Consider the following 20,748-nt stretch of genomic DNA (forward strand, 5'->3'; position numbering starts at 1 on the left):
ACCAAATCCAAGCAAAGGGAGGAATGCTGTTAAAGGACAGCCGCAGACCCCGTGAAGGGACTGGGCTTTCTGCTCCCGCTCCTCTTCCCGGGATTTCGCTTCCAGCCGCAGCCCGGCCCCGCCGCCTCCCTCCATCCTCTTCCTCCCTCCTTCCCTCCTCTTCCTCCGCCCTCTTCCTCCCTCCCGCCTCCCCACCGCACTCCCACCGGACTACACTTCCCAGCGTGCCCCGCACGTGTCCGCAGCCCGTCCCTCCGCGCCCCAGCCGCGGCGCCCGCCGGGAGTTGTAGTTCGCGCGCCGCTGCGCCGCGGCCGGAGTAGCGCCGGGAGGCCGCGCGCTGCCCGGGTGGCCCCGGGCATGGCGGAGGCGGCTCCGTGAGGGGTGAGGGGTGAGCGGCGGGCGGGAGCGGCGGGCGGGAGCGGCGGGATGGGCCCTTCGTGGCGGCGGCTCGGGTGCCGCCGCGTCCTGTGGGGCCGGGAGCCGCCGAGCCCCTTCCCGCGGTGCCTGTGGGCTCCTGCTTGGTTGCGAGTCCTGCCTGGGCGAAGCGTTCCGCCCTTGCTGCAGGATTAAGGAATAATCTGGTTTTCTTTCCGAGCCGGCTTCAAAGTATCGTTTCTAATTGTCCTCGTATGTGTTTGCAGCTCCTTAAAAATGACCTCCGGCCACTGCTCGCCGTCGTTGTTCCGTGTGGGTTTCGCTGACTGTCGCCGCTGCCGCTCCGGGCTCCTTCAAGGTACAACTGAAAGCCAGGGAAGTCTTAGTTAATAAGAGATAATTTATCTTATAATTATCCCATTGAGGCTTCATTCATCTTTCCCGCTGAGGTCTCACCGGCAGCTCGCGTTGCTTTTCTGCTGTTTATGCAAACAAATGCTGGTTTTGGGGGGTTTGGGGTGTTTTTCCATCCTTGTGAACAAACAGCTGCTTCCCGGCATTGATCCCCCTTGGGGTTTCAATTCCAGCCGTGTCCTGCTGCTCCGTGAGGGAACATCATCCTCGTGACGTGTATCTAAAGAACTTCATAAATGAGGCAACTTCGGGATAAAAACATTAGATTTAAATTTGATAATTTGATACTAAAGCCCGTTGGGCTCGAATCTGTATTCCCTGGGACCTTCTCCTCGTGCTGTTACATTAATTTCCGTGGAGCTCTTACTGATGCTTTCTTGCATTGATGGGAAGAACCTGCGTTTTCCCACTGAAAAAAAAATATACCTGGTTTGCCTTAGCATTCTTGGAAACTCCTTTTGCATCTTTAGCATAATATCAGAGAAGAAATGTATCTGAAGAAAAGATAAATGTGCTGTGGTGACCATTGTCTTTTAAAAGAAAATGAGCTCCTTTCTCATTTACATAATTTTGTCTTCGGGCCCTTTCAGAACTGTAGAGTTTCTTTCAGTTCTAATTTTAGTCAGAGGAAGCTTTTATAAGAATTAGTTTTTAAGGCAATCAGTGGGTGTCTGTATAAATGGTTGTTGCTGATGGATCATGTTAGGAAAGACAGGACCAAACACACTTCCTGAAGAAGTTCATCTTACCAGCTTTGCTGTCTAGAGCTGGTGATACAGTCAGACTTTCCTTTTTATCCTAAAGAAGAAAGAAGGGGGGGAAAGGCAGGAAGTTAAAAGCCAGCTTGAAATTCTCCTTTTCTTCCTTCCCCAGCTTGACACAAGGCTAATCATAGCAGGGATGTAGACACTTATTATTTTCACTAGAAAAAAGTCAGTCTTCCCTCATGTTTGTGAATTGGCATTGCTTCTTATTCTGTCAAGAAGCAGATTTTTATGAAATAATACTAGGGAATAGTGGGAAGATGTGCTAGGGGTGGTTTGGGCAGCAGATTGCAGATCTCCAAAAAGTAGATCTGTGTGAGTACCCTCAGGCTCAGATGATGCTGTCACCCTGACTTCTTCACCCTCTCCTTAATTACACTGTCACTGATTAGGTTTCCTTAAAATATGTTCCCAGTGGAGAGAAGTGACACGGTTTAGTCTTTGTCCTGATTTTGATCCCAATTCAGTGGAGAATAGCACACGGAAAGGTAAATACAGTTCTAGATTCTCCTTTTAAAGAAAGGAGGCTTTCTCCTGGCCCAAGTTTTTTAATTAAATGAAGAATTTCACTGTTGCTTACGTCATCAGCTGGTGCTATCAGAACTTAGCTAAAAATGCTGTGAAGGTTTCAGTGATGTCCCACAAGAGCTGCTGTTGAAGCAGGAGCTCTTAACCTTTCACCTGCATGTGCAAGGGTTTGGGCCACCAAATACCTTCAGGAAAACTTTCTGTGTCAAGTATTTAAAGGTGAACCACTGACAGAATACACGTGGTGGAGGAATAGCAAGCAGCAAGCTTCCTGTTACAAATGGGGCAGCTGGACTATGGAGGAGGTTCTGTCCCATTTTCCCAGATTTCTTAGGAACAGGGATAAAGGTAGTAGATATTTGTGTTGTTACCAGTTCAAGTTGCTTTAAGGTGAAATCTGTCTTATCTTGCAGGACAGAAAAAGCCAGTAAAGATGCATTTCCTTGCAAAATTTATAAGGAGTTTTTACAAAATCAGCCTGCACTCTGGTGGATTTTAACACAAAAGGTGCTTTTTGTTTTCTCTTCAGCAGAAAAGAGCAGCATCTTTTTTATTTAGTGAGCTGCATCATAGCTCTCCACCTCACGGCTGATAAAACGAGTGTGCTCATGTGCCAGCACAGGTTTTGTGCTCTAAAGCAGTTTGTGGTGCGAGGCAGAGCTGCTGGAGAACATTATCTTTTATTGAGCTTTGTGTAGTGCTTTTATTGGTGTATATTTGGAATTAAATTATTTTATTACTTATTCATGGGACATGGGATTGCTTCTCAGTGCCTGGTAGTGGGGGGTTCTGTGAGTTTATTGCTGTTTCTGGCCATGTTGGGCTTAAGTGGGGATGCTGAGTGTTTATATTTTGGTTTTTGCAGCAGCAGAACTGAAAGCCTTACAAGACAGCGATGGCTTTTTCTCTAGAATTTGAATATGGAGGCCACAGGGACAGATGAAGTAGAAAAGATCAAATCAAAGTTTATGTCTGCATGGCACAACATGAAATACAGTAAGTGGAACAGGGTGTGATCTGTTTCATTAAAAGGATTGGAATGTTTCTGGTTGACATGAATGGAATCATAACTAATTAATACTAAAAATGCAATATGGCCCTTGCAACAATTTTTCCTTTGATAATATAAATTAGCCCCACTAAAAAAATTCTTTAGCTTTTCATTTTTCCAGATAAATCTTGCATAATTTCATTTTAAATTACTTCTTTTGGAAACAGTAAATATATTATGAAAATTACTCTAGATTTGCATAGGCTTTTAAACGGGGATAATATGGAATCATCTGCACAAAGATTTTTTTTGTTTATAAATGTATTTTTATGGAAAAAAATAGGATGGTGTGTGAGATACAAGTTCCACTGAAGAATCTACCCTTGAGTAGGATTTTTTCCACAGTTGAGCAGTAATTTGTTTATGAGCAATCAGATTTTCACGTGTGCCCTTAACTAATCTGTCCTTGATTTTTCTTCTTTCCTTTTAGGACTGAGGTTGCTCAGATTTACCTCCAGGTTTCTGATAAATGTTGTTAATTGTCATAACTGAGCTTTGGAGATGTCTGGAAAGATGAGAAGATACTTCCTTTTCTGCTTTCTTTAAGGCTATCACATGGTTGAAAGGAAATAGTAGCCATTGCACCCTATATAGGATTTTTTATGAGACCAAACCCCAGTTTTATTACTTTGTTTTTATTCCCCTTTCAAGAGTTACCTTTGGCTTAGCCAGATGCTGTTAGCATTTCCTTTTGGAATACTTCAGTCCCAGATTTGTATTTGTTTTGCATCTGTTCTAGGTTGGGTGTTGAAAACAAAAACTTACTTCAGTAGAAACTCTCCTGTCTTTCTCCTGGGAAAATGTTACCACTTCAAAACTGAGGGTGAGTACAGAGCACTTCACTCATTCCAGTTTTCCTCAGCTGGAGCTCTGGGGAGATATTTTTAATCTTCCAGAAAGAGTGGCATTAACAATTACCAAATGCAAAATGTAAATATGAAAAGGTTATAAAATATTCATGTAAATGTCCACCTCTGATGCAACCGATCCTGACCTGATCTTTTCAGATTTTACACCAAAACCATGTGCTTTCTGTAAATATTTGTGTTGTAATTTGCACTTCATTTACCATCAGCTGGAGATTTTCTTTCTAAAAGCTCCTGATGGAAATAATGGCAATACCTGATCAGGGTCACTACACCAACACCTTCATTATCACTTTCCAGTGTGCAGTCCTTTAAGTCTCTCTCTCTATTTGACCATTCACAGTTGGGTGAATTAAGCACTTACTTGCAGGTCAGTGGTTCCACTGGCACAGTGATGTCTGCATTGCTCTTTTGATTTTTCCTTTTTTTTTTAATCTGACACATTTCTGTTATGTTTGTCTTCCATTTTTCCTTTGTTGTATTTGAGGCAATTGTTAGGTTTTGTAAATTTGCCCTGTTTTTCTGATCGATTGTATGTTTGTTGCTTGCTTTCTAATAACAGAAGTGCCATAACAAATTAGAACTTAAACTGTGCTTTGCCTTGCAGAATCTGGGGAGCTCTCTACAGATGGGTCCAATTTTGATAAAATCAACACTGAGATTTCAGGGAACGTTGAGGAGTTCCGCAGAGATTTCATTTCTAGAATCTGGCTGACGTACAGAGAGGAATTCCCTCAGATCAAGGGCTCTGCTTTAACCACAGACTGTGGCTGGGGCTGCACGCTGAGAACGGGGCAGATGCTGCTGGCTCAGGGCCTGATGCTTCATTTCCTTGGGAGAGGTGAGTTACGAGAGGAGATCTCTGTGTTTGCATAAGCACAGGCATTCTGTAGAGACCAAAGTTTTTTTTATCCCAGATCTGAAGGGCCAGCTGGGTTTGGTTGTGGGCTTCTCATTACTGTTGGAATTGTCCCATTGCATCAGAGATTGAGCTGTCCTATCCTTCCATTTCTGAGAACCAAAGTGTGCCCAAGTGAACTTCTGTGGATTTTCCAGTATCCAAGTGTGATCCCTCTGCCTGGGTATTCTTACCCATGCACATGCCCAGTTCTTTTGAAATTTGATTGTTTCTTGAACTCAAGATGTAGAAGTGAGTTCCCCAGCCCATAGCTGTGGGCTATGGCAGAAGTGATGTTCTTTTATCAGTTTTAAAGTTGTCCATTATTGAATTTCTTCTGGTCTTAATATATTGAGTTCCTAGAAGGATTCTAATCTAACTTCAATACATCATGCTCTGTGTGGAAACATTCACTATGTCATTTCTTCCCTTCCCCCATGTACTTAGAGAGAAACTTCCCTTTTTTCCTTACCATTGTCTGTCTCAGAGTCCTCCCACAGTCACAGCCAGCTGAAGCTTTAGGAGCTGTGGGACACTCTGCTGTCACAGGCTAAGTGTCCATGTCCTGCAGAGAGGTATTTTAGGTTCTCAGAGTTAAACACCTTTTCTTTCCATCCCATTCCCAATCCCTTTCATAACAATCATCCATTGCTTGGTGTCAGAATGACCCAAGGCACAGGCCTGAAGCCACCCCGGGGGCGTTGAGAGAACACAGTGCATTGTTTCCTCAGCCATTTGTGGGATCCCAGGAATACTTCAGCAGAAGATCCTCTGAAAGCCTGTTTTGATAACACTTTCCCCTTGCTGTGCAGCTCTGATGTAAGCTGGGAACAAAGTCCCAACCCAGCTGCACCACAAAGTCTCCATTCCCAGCAGCGTCAGGACTGAACTGTGGGATTGGCTCACTGAATGTTCCTTTGGCTGTAGATATTTAAGTCATAAAACATTCATTACCCTTTTCAACTAACTGCAGATATCCAAAAATGCGTAAATACTTCTGCTGAGAACACAAATCCCTTAAATATCACTTTTCTTATACATACATTTAAAAGAAACTCAAGACCTGCCCAGAAGACTCCCTGTGAGCAGGAGTGTGTAATGGCTCATTTGGAAGTAACCCCAAACAAAATAGCCCCAGGTTTCTATCTTTAAAATCCATGGTTCCAAAGAATTCCTTGCATGTCCCCCTTGCATCCTAATTTGGAAAGTGATGGGGTGATTCCAGAGTGCTCTTGTTTCTGTGGCAATCCAAATCCACAAGAAAGATGGAGTAGGGATGGTCTTTCTGGACTACTTTGCTCCTCACCTGGTCTTCTGACAGCTGGTGAATTATCTTTTGAAAAGCGCTTATGAGGTCTGGACAGCTTTGGAAACACATTTAGGTGTTTACAGGAAGTTTTTCATGGCTGTTTACTCTTTTCCCAGAGATGTTTTCATTCTGCTTTAATGGTGTTGTTTCTGTTAGGAAGCAAAACTTGCCTGAAGTTTCTAGGTGAGGTATTTACACTTTCACTGCCATGTGGAATGTTCCAGATATTGCTGAATGATGTTGTGAATGAGTTTTGATTTTAAATATGAAGTTTTATTTTGAAATGCCTGTGCTTGAGACGCTGACTGAAACGTGAAGCTGAGAGTCTGAGCTGGGTCTGTGTTGGGAGTACTTGTTGGAATTGTGGGAGAATTCCAGGCATTGTCCCTGGACCTGCTGAACCCCATTCTGTAGGAGGGAATGCTGTGTGGGATGCATCATCCATGGGGAAACATTCAGCTGGAAAAGCAGACTGAAGATATTGTGCTGAATGATATTTAAACAAGTTTGCCTTGTAATCTAAAAGAATTAATTACTTTAGTGAATTAAAAAATCCTGCCTGTTTCTTTGCTGATCTACTTTGCCATTTTGCCAGGGAGAAATGTTTGCTTTTACATCAGTAATTCCTCAGGTCTGCCTGTTTTTTTAATAACTGAAAAATAAGAAGAATTAAGAGCTTTTGAAACTCCTTGTTTGACACAGATAAAAGGCTTTTGGATAGTACTGAAGTAATGTTCGTGTATTTAATATGTAAGGGAGCTCTAACCTGTGATCAGGTGTATCTTGTTTATTCAGCTGACTGGGATGGTCACCAGAAAATCAAAGCAAATCCTACTGTACTGGAATTCTTTGTTGACCTGTTAACAGTGACATGTAAAATACACAGTGTTGCTCTAAGGAGCGTGGGGCACAAAGGGAAGTGCTTTGCTTATTATGCCATAAAGTTAATTAATATTAAGGTTAAAATGGATTTTCCCCTTTCCTGCTGCAGCCTGGGTGTGGCCAGATGCATTGGACATGGACAGCTCTGACTTGGACTCCTGGACCAGCAGCACCGTGAGGAAGCTCACGGCCTCCTTCGAGGCATCGCTCACGGCCGAGAGGGACCCCAAGATCCTGCCCCAGCCCCAGCGTGGCCCGGCGAGGAGGAGCTGGGATGTCACCGAGATGAGGAATGAAGTTTATCACAGGAAAATCATCTCCTGGTTTGGTGACTCCCCAGTGGCAGCCTTTGGGCTGCACCAGCTGATAGAATACGGGAAGAAGTCCGGGAAGATCGCGGGGGATTGGTACGGGCCCGCCGTGGTCGCACACATCTTGAGGTAAAACACCTTCAATTCTCTGTTCCTTTCCTGTGTTACATCACAGAGAAGCATTTCTGAGTGTCCTGAGATTACTTCAGCCTAATTGAGCAGCAAACTGTTCATTGTTAGCTTTGTAAAACACCCATATCAGGAGCAATTCCAGAGCTTTTTCACAGGCAGGAAGGGAAATAGCAGCAGGTGCAGGAACCAAACGCTGAGCTTTTGTCAATCTTATTTCAGGAAAAAAGACAACATTCCTGTTTTCTTGTAGGATCCCAAGTATCTCTCCCAAACCTTTTAAGTAGAGCTGCATTTAATGAAATGTTCTAAAAACTAACCACTCTTTCAACCTTGGAACATGCATAACATTAGAGATTTTTTTTTTTAATACTGTAACCTGGGGGCTGTAATGTACTGATAGTGTAATGAAATGTCAGAGTTAAAATTGATGTTTTCAGCATTTCTTTGCACACATGAAATTCTTGTGAAACTGTAAATGTATGGGACTATTAATATTATAATTATATCCCAGTAAAAGTAAAGGGTCTGTGACATTCAGCATGGTTAAAAAAAAAAGTCGAAAGTCAAATTTCCCCATGCTGTGAGCCTTGATATCCAATTCTTTGAATGTTTTTGGGGTCTTTTTGTAGTCTTATATGTTTATTTATTTAGTGGATTCCAGTTCACCTATAAACTGAATCACTAGTAAATCGTTTAGGCAGCAGAAGGCAAAGTTCATGCACTTACATATTTTTATATATATATAAATAGAGGATTTTGATATTTAATGTAAATGTTACATTAATCTGAAGTGCAGCTGTACTGGAATAATCAGCTGTGCATCCATGCAGATGCAAACAGGGATGTAGGAGTTTAGTACTATTAACGGGGTTTATTCTACTTTTTTCTGATGGTGGAAGCTGTCAGAATTCTTTTTGCTTGCTTTAATAAATTCTCTATTAAATTATTTGTCTTCCTAATGGGAGCAGGGGGGATTTGGTGCAGAGTTACACTCCCCACAACCCCAGGGGTGATTTCCAGCCTGGCAGAGGTTTCCTTTCCTGGCTCTTTCTCTCTTACAGCAGCACTAACAATGTACAGCTCCCTCATAACTTGGGAATGAGTGTATTAAACCATTCCTCAAAATATAGTGGGGAATAAAGGGATAGTGGCCCTTTAATGCAGGTGTGTGTTGAACTCAAAGGCAAATCCTCAATTTTGGACAGTTTCCTTTCTTTACAAATATTGCCCCTGGTTGATGACCATGGTTCTGACTATCAACATTTATTTTCTTTTTACTTTTAAGTCTGTTAGTCTTAGTCTTTTGAGGAGAGTCTAATATTGTAATTATATTTTTGAAAGTTTTGGTGAAACTTTGCAGCTTTTTATTTCCAGGTGCTAATTTGTGGCTTGTTATATGAGCTAAGGTCAAATAAAGAGATCTGATGAGTTGAAAATAGTATTTTTGTCAGCAAACTTAGCCTTTATCTTCAATATACATGACAGAAAATCGTTAGAAAGAAATAAAGTAGTCAATATGCATTTAATTGTAAGTTAATTTGGGATTTGGGGCCTTTTTGTGGTTTTCATTTTTTCTTCTAAATAGCCAGACATTGTCATTTTGGCTTGGGAAAAACATGGTGCCATACAGGCTGGATCTGAGTGTCCAGTGTTTAAAAACAAATAAAAAATCCCCACCCCACCACCTGCATTTACCAGGAAGGGAAGGTGTCTTGAATTAAACAAAATAACCCCTCCTCAGAAATCCCAAACAATTAAAATCAACCTGTTTGTTAAAAACCAAAATAATTTGTTTGTTTATTGTTCATTTTTTTAAATGAAAGATAAGTTAAATAGTTTTGTGTTTGTACTTAGAAAAGCTGTTGAAGAAGCAAGAGACCCTGAGCTGCAAGGAGTAACAGTCTATGTTGCTCAGGATTGTACAGGTAACTGTGATTTTGTCGATTTTTGCAAACATTTTAGATGCTTTTTCTGCCTTTCAGTTAGCACTTGACAATAGAGCTTTAAAGGAAAAAACCTCCCTCTGAAATGGATCCACAAAATTGAGAATATGTAGACAAAGGGGTTCTTGATATGTGCAGATTGTGCATTGCTTGCTTGGTATCTTACAGTGGAATTACAAATCACCAAATCAATTATTGCCTCTTCTCCTTTTACATGGAGATGTTTCTGTTAGTTGGAGGCTTTCAAGTTTTAAATATTCCTTTCAGAAATTTATTTGCAGCAATAAATATTTATTGGCTTTCTCCTAACCTACCCCATTTCCTTGGCACTGCGACTCAGCAGCAGCAGTTCCCATCCCACAGAATGTTGCTGGGAGTGAGGAGGCAGAGCACTGGTTCTGAGTCACCTGGGTTGTGTTTCAGGAGGACAGCAAGGTTTGGAAGGGCTGCAGTTTCAGTTTGTCACGCTGTGATGCCACGTTGGAGGTGTGTCTCCAAAAACTAGAGGTTATATTTGAAATTTTAATATTCCTGTGTCTCTCAGTCTACAGCTCAGATGTTATTGACAGACAGTGTTCTTTTATGGATTCTGGGAAAGCAGGCACAAAAGCTGTAATTATATTGGTTCCTGTGAGACTCGGTGGAGAGAGAACAAACACAGACTACTTGGAGTTTGTAAAGGTATGAAATGAGAGTTCAATCATTTTTCAAAGAGTAGCACAAGGGGATATGAAAAGCGACTTCACGAGGGTAATTCTCCCCATTAAACGTGTGGTGGGGATTTTACAGTTGAAGGTTGTAAAGTTTGACTTTACAGATTTTAAATTTCCCTATTACAAGATCAGACATAATTGCAGAGCACATGATGTCCCTTGGTAAAGCAGTGATAACTGTCCTGCTCCTCCAGCAGCCACCTGAAAAGACATTAATGCAGTGGCTCAAATTACAAATGGTAATTTAATATAGCAGGACTCTAATAGCATATGTAACTAAGGATCAGGCAGCATTTTAAAATATAAATACACCCCTTCCCTTACTCTGTTCCTTATTTTCTTAAATAAGAAAATGGTTCAAATGGTTTAAAGTTGTTGCTTGTCTCTTCTTCCCATTTTCTTTTGTCTCTTTGTTCCCATGCAATTATTTGATACCTTTAGTCATTACTTAATTGTTTTTTCCCTGTCTGGATAAATGTTTCTGAGGACAGTGATGCAGGAGTAGCAAGCAGTTACCCATATAAAAATGAGCTGGAAAAAAGGAAAACTCAAGGAGAAAGCAGAGGGGGGAAGGTCTGTGCTGTGTTTTTTTTCAGCAGAGGTTCTGCAGACACCTGAGGATGTGCTGTAATCCTGCCTCTCACTCCTCTTAGGGAAGAGCTTGTTCTCTTAGCCCTGCTGCTTTTATTTCATTTTCCATGCTCCTCTTTATCTGTCTTTAAAGTTTGGGTTCATTTTTAGTTACCCCAGTGCAGTAGCATGAACCAAAGCTGAGAGTCTGTAACGTGACTTATTTTTGTGGCTGGCTGTTCACTGCAACATTTCAGGAAAACATTTTGATTTTTACTGGCATGGGGAGACAGACTGGTGAAGGCTTTAAAGTGGTGGACTTAAATTGTTGTTCTTCCCTGATTATTTTCCTTGTATTTTCAGACAGTTGGTTTGGGAAAGTTTTAGTTTTCAGCTGGCTCCACTGTGTGATTCCTGCTGCTCCCTTCCCAAGGCTGTTCCTGCCCTTTGCAGCCTGATGGAGGCTGTGATAAGAGGGCTTTCAATTGCCTGAATCAGTCACTCCAGTGTCTGCCTGACTGTTCTCAAGAAGTGACCACATTTCTTGGAGTCTGGCTTTAAGTTAAAAATGCAGATTTTAGAATGTAGCACAAGAGGTAATTTCTACAAAGGATTTTATATTTATGGGTGAAAATTGATAAATTTTTTATAATTCACTTTTACAAGAAGCTTGCCATAGATTAAACAGTTATCCATTACTCTGAGGAGCTTTACTCCCTCTCTGTTCTGCCCTCCTTGGCTCTTGGAGCCTTTGCCTCTGATCTCCCTGAATGTTCTGTGATGCTCAGAGCATTTTCTAAGGAAACCTTCTCGTTTGTATTTAAAATAAGTTTGCTAAGGAAACCTTCTCATGTATTTTAAATGAGCATCGCTTCCTTAACCTGTATAAACCTTGCTGGATTTGACTTTGTGGCATCTCAGGGGAGGTTTTTGAGTGACTTTATCCTTGTCTAAGCAGGGAAAATTTTATCTTGAGGAGCCTTGGTATTAGTAGTATGACAATATCAATCATTTTGTTGAGAGAAAAGTTCCCTACTTACACTTAGTAATGTCCCTTTCCCAGAAGTTCTGCCCAGATGGTTCTGGTTCCTCTGCCCTCCCAGGCAGCCTCCAGGGAGATTTATGGGGCCTGTCAGTTGTGTGTCTCTCCTCCCTGGATTTGGGGCAACTCCTTTTAGAGCTGGACCTTGTAATTCGTTGTACTTCAACTGGCATTTCTCCCCAAGATGTAGAAGCTGACGCTCTGGCCAGACTTGTCCATTTGAGTGCAAAAAGAAGAGAGTCCCCAAGGGCACAGAATGTAAATGTGTATGGAGGCTGGAAATCTCAATACTTGGGGATATTTGGACTATGGAACTGGTGCTCAATTTGTGGCGTGATGTTTTGCCTCCTCCCCAAAAACATGTGTGGGTATCTCATGGGAAGGGAGGACTTTCTCTGGAATAGCTGCTGGTGTGGGTTCACTTTGGTCAAGCCCCAGGAAGTCATGGAGTCAGTCTTTAAAAAAAACCGAAACCATTTGCCTAAAAGAGCAAATATATTAATTCAGTTTAATACTTTGGTTAACGCTGTCCTAATGATTTCTTGTTCTTGTTTCAGGGAATTTTAAGCCTGGAGTACTGTGTTGGCATTATTGGTGGCAAACCCAAGCAGTCCTATTACTTTGCTGGATTCCAAGGTTAGTATTTTAATGTGTTATGTCTCCTCAATATTTTTTTCCCTCAGAGTTAGGAAGTTAATATAGAAGCAGTGGGAAATAGCGTGATTAAAATAGCAAAATGAGTACCTTATTAATTCATCACATCTCCCCAAGTCCAGCCATTTGTCATTTACCCCACGGAGTAATTGGATTCTGTAAAATGTACATTTAATTTCCCTTGTTGCATAAACAAGGCATAATTTATCTGTTTCACCAAACTTGAGGAGCGTTTGCTGTTCCTGCCTGGCAGTTCTTATTTAGGTATTTACTCTCTCCTGCTTTAAGTGGTGTTAGTTGATGCCTAAATGACAAGCAATATATTCTTGCTGTCAGGATGAAGCAGGGCGATACATTTTTCATATGCAAACTCCAGAATATAATTGTGTGTTTGTAAAAGTAATTTTATCACCAAAAATTAAATGACAGTTTCATCACTTTATAAAAATTCTGCTTATACAAGCATATTTGATTATGCAAAAGTTAATCTGTCCTGCAAAAACCTGTGCTTCAGTCAATGAGTATCAGCCTGGCAAGCAGTTACTCACTGGCTTTTTTTCCAGCTGTTCTGCATAGAAATTGGATTGTAAGCAGTGTAATAATAAGGTGTTTTTTGAATTACTTGTCTTCTGTTTTGTCCTTGCAGATGACAGTTTGATTTACATGGATCCTCATTACTGCCAATCTTTTGTAGATGTCAGCATAAAGGATTTCCCTCTTGAGGTACTATGGATATAGACCTGGCACTGTTTTCTTCCCATATGAATCAAACACTAATTATTTAGAGATGTTCTAGCTAGCTGCAGCTTTATGGTTTTACAGTTACATGTTATTTATCAATGTCCTGCCCTTCTTTATAGGCCTATAATCAACAAAAATGACCAGAGGTTAAATTTCAATATGGGGGTTTAATTTTTACTTCATTAATCTTCATCTGTTTTCTTTTTAATGATCATAAAATCTCCAGAATAGATGATCACTTTATTTAAGTAATTTTTCATCAAAGAAAATAGATGATATTTGTAGATCTTAAACCTGTTTGGAATTGGGGTTGATAAGTTTGTCTTTTTGGTCATTTAATTTTTTTTTTTAATTCAAATTGCAACCAACATCAGGGAGAGAATTCCTGTTGTATTCAATAGTAGGAGCCTGGAAATACGTGGAGCTAAAGGAGAATATATGGAGCTAAAGGAGCTGATTAGAGAACTCATTTTACAGGTACCCTAAGAAAACATTATCAGCTGCAAGGAAGTGCTCAGTGGCCTCAGTACTCACAGTCACATCCTCAGGGCCACCCACAAAGACTCCTTGGTCTTGTGCCCAACTTCCACAGGAACTTCCAGCAGCTCTTGTTTCAGTAGGAACAGCCTGGGGGTGCTTCGGGACAGAGGTGGAGCAAAATACCATCAAATAGTGTTTAGGAAAACTACTTATATAAATATATATATACACATATATCATCTCAAAGGACCTACACAGGGCTGATGTCAAGTCCTTCAAGCAAACCCTTCATATTTTTCATTATTTAACAAAATGCTTGAATTAGCATGTTACATAATGCAGAAGTGGAAGATTCTCTAGGAAATGAGAAGGTTCTGAATGAAGCAAAAGAACACAGCAGCAAAATGTGTCAGCAAACATCCTACCCAGGCAGTTTGGTTGTATTTAGAGATGCCTTTAGGTTTGCCCCGTTGAGATATTTGAAGGGAGAGTTGGTGAGTGCCAGCTCTGCCTGGGATGATTACCCAGATCCTTCCCCTTTATCCTAATAACTGTGTTTTGCTCCAGTGCCTCTGCAGATTTTACAGTTTGGGAAAAACCAGACAAAAGGTGGGAAGAGCACAAAGCAGCAGAGCTGAAGTGACTTCCTGAAGGTCCTGCCGTGGTGCAGTGGCCAAGCTACAAAAAATACACCTCTTTTTGGGTTCTGTTCCTATGACTCAGCCTCCAAATTGTGCTGCAGACTGGCATTAATCTGAATTTCCAAATAATCCCAAGGTTTTAAGCTGTGTTTGGAAGGTATGCAAGCTGCCAGCTTGGCTTGATCGCATCCTAATGCTTTCCTGCAGACGGAAAATAGATTGCAATTTAATGCTTGGTGCATTTAATAGTATTATATCTTTGTCCAGAAATGTCAAAAGTAAACAGAAATTGCTTTCTTAGTGTGGATAGTTGCTTGTTAGATTTATCTGTGGGGAGTATTTTCAAAATTGACAAATTGTCCAGAATAAGCTGGAAATCAATCCACTCTGTATTGGCTTCCAGCATCCATTTGTTTGGAGGAGTGGGAAAAAAAAAATCCTCCCCACTTCTCTCTCTTTGTTGTGCAGTGATTTGTGTAGCATTAAACCTCCTGCCCTGCCAGTGCAGCACGACTGGAGGGACAGGGTTGGTGCTGGAATGGGATGTGGAAGAGGCAGGGTTTGATTTATGCATTTGATGACTCAGGAATTAATATTAAAAATACAATTGCTGTTTATGAAATACGAACAGTGAGGAGAAAAAGCAGTGACTGAAATGAATCTTGCAGGAATAGCCCTAATCATCTTTGCAGATATTTTTTAGCAGAGGTTTTACAGAAATACCTCTCGGGTTTGTAATCACCAGGAAAGAACAATGTATTTTATTATGTAAAACTGCTGCAGGGATGGTTACACTCGGATTTGGGAACCAGTGCTGTCTTCTGTGGGTTGATTTTTGTGATTGGCAAAAAAAGGGATTTAATAGAGGGAGGATGATGGGTCATCCTCTGCGTTAGAGGCAGAATAGAGGGGACTGGATCCCTTTGAGAGCAAGCGAGGAAATAATTGCACTTATTGGACAATGAGCTTCACCAAAACTGCAGTTCCTGTAATAAATAACCACAGAATCGGGGTAGATGGGATATACTTATTTTTCCTCTGATAAACTGAGTGAGGAGCGTGGGGAGGGGGGTTTTGTGTTTGTTTTCTCTTACAGCAGGGCTGCTGAAAGTATCAGTTCACAGCACTGTTGGGGCATCATCTGTCAGGGAAAGAGATTTCACGTTAGGAAAAGCCCATTTGTAAAGCAGGGCATGTTTGGTTTTCCCCTACTTGTGAATCATTGTAATATGGTTTTGCTTTTGTGTGTTTTGTGGGTTTTTGAACCCATTTCATTTACTGAAGGAAAATGCATGAGGTTGGTTTATTCCATTATGTCTCTTTTATAGAGGCTGGGGGAGGGAAGGGGCACTGGGCAGTGGTAGTAAAGCAGTAAGATAGTGCAAAAGCTGTTACAAATTCAATTTGCAGAAGAGCATTCACCTTCTCTGCCTTGGGAATATTCATAAAGTATTGCTGGGAGCAGCAGAGCTTTGACAGATTCCAAACTAACCTGGTGGTGTGGGGAAGTTTGGGGAATGCAGCCTCAACAGCAGGAGGTTTTACACGGCTGGGGAAGGGTGGAATCACTTGAATATTTGGGAGAGTGGGAGAAATGCCTTCCAAAGTGTGTGCTGGGGTTTAATTCAGGTGATGCAGGGGATTGGATGTTTTAAAGCTGTTGGTGGGGACAGAAGTAAATGCGTGGATCTGTGCCGTGCCCGACCGTAACCGTGTGTTTCATGTTTTTTAATCGGGAAACTCGCAGTCATTCCACTGTCCTTCTCCCAAAAAGATGTCATTCAAAAAAATGGATCCGAGCTGCACAATAGGATTTTACTGTAGGACTGTGCAGGACTTTGAGAAGGCTTCTGAAGAAATCACCAAGGTAGGTGCTGGAGTTCCCAAATCCCTCTGTCAGCCAGAACGGGGTGTGGGGAGAGGAAGAGAGTCAGCCTCGCCCTTGTAAGCAGACATAATCCTTTTTGTGGCATTTATGACTGCTTTTACCATTGTCAGAAATGCAGATTGTTGTTAATTCCATCCTTTTTTCCCCTGTGTAAGGCCGAGCCGAGCCTGGGCTGTGCTGCGGGAGGTGTCCGGCAGAGCGGGATGCGGGGCTGGCGCCGGGCGGGCCCACGAGGTGGCACTCGTGAAGTGGGAATGTCCCTGGCAGCCCGGCGAGCGGGGCTGCCCCGGCCCGGGGGGATGCTGGGGAGCAGCCCGGCCCTGGGCAGGGATTGGGGGTGGAAGGGAAGTGTTGGAGCAAACCCAAATTGTTCATTATTTCTCCTTAGCACAAGTGGCTTTTTCCGGTGGGAAGTGCAGGGCTCTGGTTTGAGCTCCACGGAGCAGGTGCCATCCAGCAAATCTGTCTGACCCCAACCTTCCCCTGGAAAAACTCTGCTCTGCCTTCATTTAGGTCCAGTTGGAATCAAGTTTTGTTCTCCTTGGTTATTCCAGTGTGTGAGGATATGAAATGCAGCATCATCAATGTGTCCTTTGAGCTGCTCTGTGTTTGGTGGGTTCAAAAAATACTCTGTGAAAAGGATGCAGCAGCAGCAGCAGATGGGCACAATGTAAATATTCCAACCATAGCAGTTACCACAGCAGCACAAGGAATTAATGTTTGTCCAGCATTTGGAATGTCCTGATAAGTGGTATTAGAACTACAGCCAAAAAAAGCATTTTTTAGAACTTAATACCGTTTATAATAAATAGATACGGATTGATGCTGAGGTTGTTTTTTTGATTCTTACCCAGAGAAGTGTAAAATAGATTTAAAGAAGTTCCTAAGCAGCAGATCCATGGAAAGTTTAAATAGTGAAGTTTCTGTTCTTCCCTGTTTTCTTGTTCTGTCACATAGAAGAAAGAATGTAATAACGTAGTATAAAAAAATCTCATTACAAAATTGGTTCCTGTGGAAGTTTTCTTTTTCCTATTTCCTTATTTTTCTTCTTTCAAGTTTGGGATTAAGTGCAGTTTTTTCCTGAACACAATTTGTGAACATACTCTTGGCTGATCCAAGTCTTGGAGTTATTATCCTGGTATTTTAGATAGGAACTCTTTAATATTAGTGACATTATTTGATATAAATACAGTTCAGGCGGTGTCAGTTTGAAAGCAGAGGAAAGTTTGGATAGAGGTACAATGTCACAAACATTCTGTCAATTGATCTTTCAATCTTTCCTTCACTTCCTTTGTGTTTTCCTCCTCGTCCATTATTTTTCCCTTTGTTTGCAATTCTAGTGTGGTAACTCTTGAACTATAAAGCTCAGTGTATTCCCAATGTCCCCTGTGGAGGCTGGACTAAAAAATCCAGGTTCTCATTGCTTTTTTGGGTAATAAGAGGTGAAAGAAAATATTTAGCTTACTTGAGGATAAACCTTATGGGCCTTATATGTTTAGAGATAGAGAAATCAGGGCATCAGAATTGAGGCCCAAGTGGAGTGATGGGTGAAACTCCCTCCAAACCACAGTCAGGCTCTCCTCTGGGAATTGTTTCCCTATCCAAACCCATGCCAGAAAATAAATAATCCCTTGGGATTGTTACAGAGCTGCATTTGCCTGTTTGTGGCCCAAATGTAACAGAAATGAGAGAAGAACTGGAGCTGAGGGGAGGTTGAACATGGATTCAGTTCAGCACAAAGAATTCCTGTTGCAGTGACAGTCTAACATGGAAATACTGAAAATATTGACCTTTCTCAATAAACTCCTTTAGCCATCACTGTAATGGTGTCTCGAGGAAACTTGCAAGTTGTTCAGAATTTCAGATTATCTGTGGTCACTGTTGGGGTGTGGCTTGATGAGAGTTACACAAATCTGGACCAGGTTCCCCTGGACTTTGTTAAGGCATTTCCTTGCCCAGTTCCTGTGTTTAGGGTTTCCTCACCTCCCTCAATGCATGGAAGGAGATGTTGTGGAGAAGGAAGTTTCAGTAAAACTGAACACACACAAGGCAATGGAATCCCAGGATTTTACTGGGATTGATTTATTTTCTTCTTATTTTTTAAATGCCCCCTCAACTCCTGACTGTCTTTTTTGAAATACTTCTTACTGTTTAAAGATCTGTTTAGGGCTTTTTTACTGTTTGAGACTGATTGTTCTCCTGAGCTTGTGTTCAGTGATTTTTAGTTCTGCATGGTGTGTATCTCTAGCCTGATGTAGTTCTGTATGTCACTGCAACAGTGCGCTGTTTTTTTCCAAGCAAGTAAGAAAAAGTAAAACAAAATAAAAAATAGATCAGTGGAAAAAACACCCTGAAAGGTCTTTCAGTATTTGGTGGGGTTTTATCTGCTGTTAAAGGTGTTTCACTGATCTGTTTCTGTATTTATCATTCCCCACCATCCTCTTTTTCTCATGCTCAGTTTTCTTATTGATAAATAGATTTATAAGTAGATTTTGGGCACCCTGGTTCCCTGTGACTGTCACCAATCTGGTTTGAGCCACGTGCTCCTGACTGCCTTGTTTACATTGATGATTGTGTTTTAACTTGTAATAAAACACAATTATTGCACGTGCTGATTCTACAACAAAAATCCCTCCCCAGGATGCTCAGTTGCTGCAGAATTCGTACCTGTGCTTGAGGAGACCCTTATGGCCATTAATTATTTTGTAGAGGTTTTTATCTTCTGTCTTTTATCCTTTTATCTTTGTTGCACTGAGTCTAACAGCACATACAGGTGATCTGTGTGGGACAGAAAAAGGGATAGGCATGAAATTAGCAGCTACCTGAGAAAGGGAAGTAAGTATCTAAGAGGAGGAGGAGATGTTTGGATTGTGCAGTGCTTTGGTTTTAATGAGATAATAAAGACAAACAATGCACTTTTTACTTGGCAGTCATTATCAGGTGAATATATCAGTGCTTGCTGTATTTTTTCATTTCCAATTAATGTTTCATCTGATTTGTGTTTTTCATTGTAGATGCTGAAATCTTCATCCAAGGAGAAATATCCCCTGTTTACTTTTGTCAAGGGTCATTCTAGAGACTATGATTTTGCTTCCAGTCCACTCCATGAAGAAAATGACCTTTTCTCCGAGGATGAAAAGAAAAGACTAAAGAGATTTAGTACAGAGGAGTTTGTCTTGCTTTGAGGACATTTTACACGAGAGCATCGGCAGCTGTCCAGGAGAACACTTGCCTTTTAAATACAAAAAATGTACCTGAATTCCTCCCCCAAAAGGCAAGCCTGTACTGAAATGGGTCTATTTTCATAAAGATGATAATGTTTTATATGTTACAAGTCTTTAAGATGTCAGTTACTACTGTATGTACTAATTGGTTTTGCTCACTGCTGGCTGGAGGAGTGTCCGTGCCGTCGTGGTAGCGAAGGGAGCGGCTTTGCTCAGAGCCAGGTGTGCCTGCGGTGCCTGGCCAGTCCCTAAATCCCACCCTGTGCCCTCCTGTCCTGCCATTCCAGGCCACCTCCTGAGCAGGGCTGCCAGGGGTGGCTGGGTTTGTCAGGGATGCACATCCAGAGGTGTGGAGATCCCGTTTTTCCTGTCTGCAGCACAGCTGGAGTTGTTGGTGTGGGATGGGCACAAGTCTCAGCTGTGTGGCCCCAGCAGAAGTTCTGCTGCCATCCTGCCACATATCCCGAGCAGCTCCCTGCTGGAAAGGTGAGGTTGATGGATCAGGAGTCACTGTCACTTGCAATCCTGCCATAATTATATAGGCTGAATTGTGAGTTAAGGTACTCTTTAGCAGTATGACTTTCTAATGGTTTCTCATTAAGCTTGCTTTGGAGCCTTAATATGAGGAGTGAAGATAAAGTATTACCTTTCCCTACAATTTTTAAAGGTTATACTATTAATATTAACTGCAACCAATCAAAGCAGCTGGAGACAATTATTAGAAGAGAGCAGTGTTTGTTTCCTGTTTCAACTACCATAATGGTGAGGCTTCTCCTGCCAGAGCAGCTTTTAAATCAAAGCAAAGGGGGGCAAATGTGGAAAATTCTGGGCTGTGATGATTTTTTGTTTTGATACATGTTGTTACTGTACAAATGATTACTTGATGGTGTGTGTTCTCAGATTGCAAACAAGTGTACAGAAATAGTTTCATGTTTTAACAAAGTAAATGCAATATTTAAAAAACCATATTAACGCTGCTTGGGAAATAAAAGGTGTGAAAACACAAAGTGCATGTGCCTTTTATATTAATATTAGATCCTCTAAGAGTGAATATAATCCTGCATCTAAAACAATATTGTAAGGTGTGAATACTCTGTTTATTTGCAATAAAGGCAGATTTTATTGTTGTGTTGTAAACCAAATGTTACCTGTTCTAAGTGCTGCTCAGGCACAGAGGCACAAGTGTTGCTGATCCAAATAATAAGCATCATGTTTGTTCATTAAAGCACCTTTTGCCTTTTATGAGCAAGAAGTGACTAATGGATAGATTTCAGGCAGAACTAGACCAGGTTTGTGTCTGTGTCAGGGTTGGAGAGTGCAT

The 20,748-nt window shown here is 41.5% G+C and overlaps 1 protein-coding gene across 3 annotated transcripts; it reads left to right on the forward strand.

Moving 5' to 3' along the window:
* The first annotated feature begins 274 nt into the window (after window positions 1–274).
* ATG4C (autophagy related 4C cysteine peptidase) lies at window positions 275–20,434 on the forward strand. Of its 3 annotated transcripts, none has more exons than XM_042030887.1 (12): window positions 275–382; window positions 643–734; window positions 2,948–3,078; window positions 3,873–3,956; window positions 4,607–4,840; window positions 7,198–7,528; window positions 9,386–9,456; window positions 10,019–10,155; window positions 12,357–12,435; window positions 13,100–13,176; window positions 16,063–16,182; window positions 19,218–20,434. In XM_042030887.1, the coding sequence occupies exons 3-12, from the start codon at window positions 3,003–3,005 to the stop codon at window positions 19,386–19,388; spliced, it is 1,380 nt and encodes a 459-aa protein (XP_041886821.1). In that variant the 5' UTR covers window positions 275–382; window positions 643–734; window positions 2,948–3,002; the 3' UTR covers window positions 19,389–20,434. The 3 variants fall into 3 exon arrangements, with proteins under 3 accessions (XP_041886821.1, XP_041886822.1, XP_041886823.1); XM_042030888.1 differs by having other exon boundaries at window positions 294–389; XM_042030889.1 differs by lacking the exon at window positions 275–382 and adding an exon at window positions 422–501.
* Window positions 20,435–20,748: the final 314 nt, after the last annotated feature.

This window comes from Corvus kubaryi, unplaced genomic scaffold, assembly GCF_017639235.1.
Source record: "Corvus kubaryi isolate FWS band 111438036 unplaced genomic scaffold, C.kubaryi_AGA036_p1.0 37334, whole genome shotgun sequence".
Taxonomy (NCBI): domain Eukaryota; kingdom Metazoa; phylum Chordata; class Aves; order Passeriformes; family Corvidae; genus Corvus; species Corvus kubaryi.

Bases quoted from the DNA above. Each gene is read 5' to 3' on its own strand.
- ATG4C (XM_042030887.1), top strand. From the start codon at position 3,003: ATGGAGGCCACAGGGACAGATGAAGTAGAAAAGATCAAATCAAAGTTT. The intron at 4,841-7,197 runs GTGAGTTACGAG...TTCCTGCTGCAG, and splicing joins GCTTCATTTCCTTGGGAGAG to CCTGGGTGTGGCCAGATGCA. The intron at 12,436-13,099 runs GTTAGTATTTTA...TTGTCCTTGCAG, and splicing joins TTACTTTGCTGGATTCCAAG to ATGACAGTTTGATTTACATG.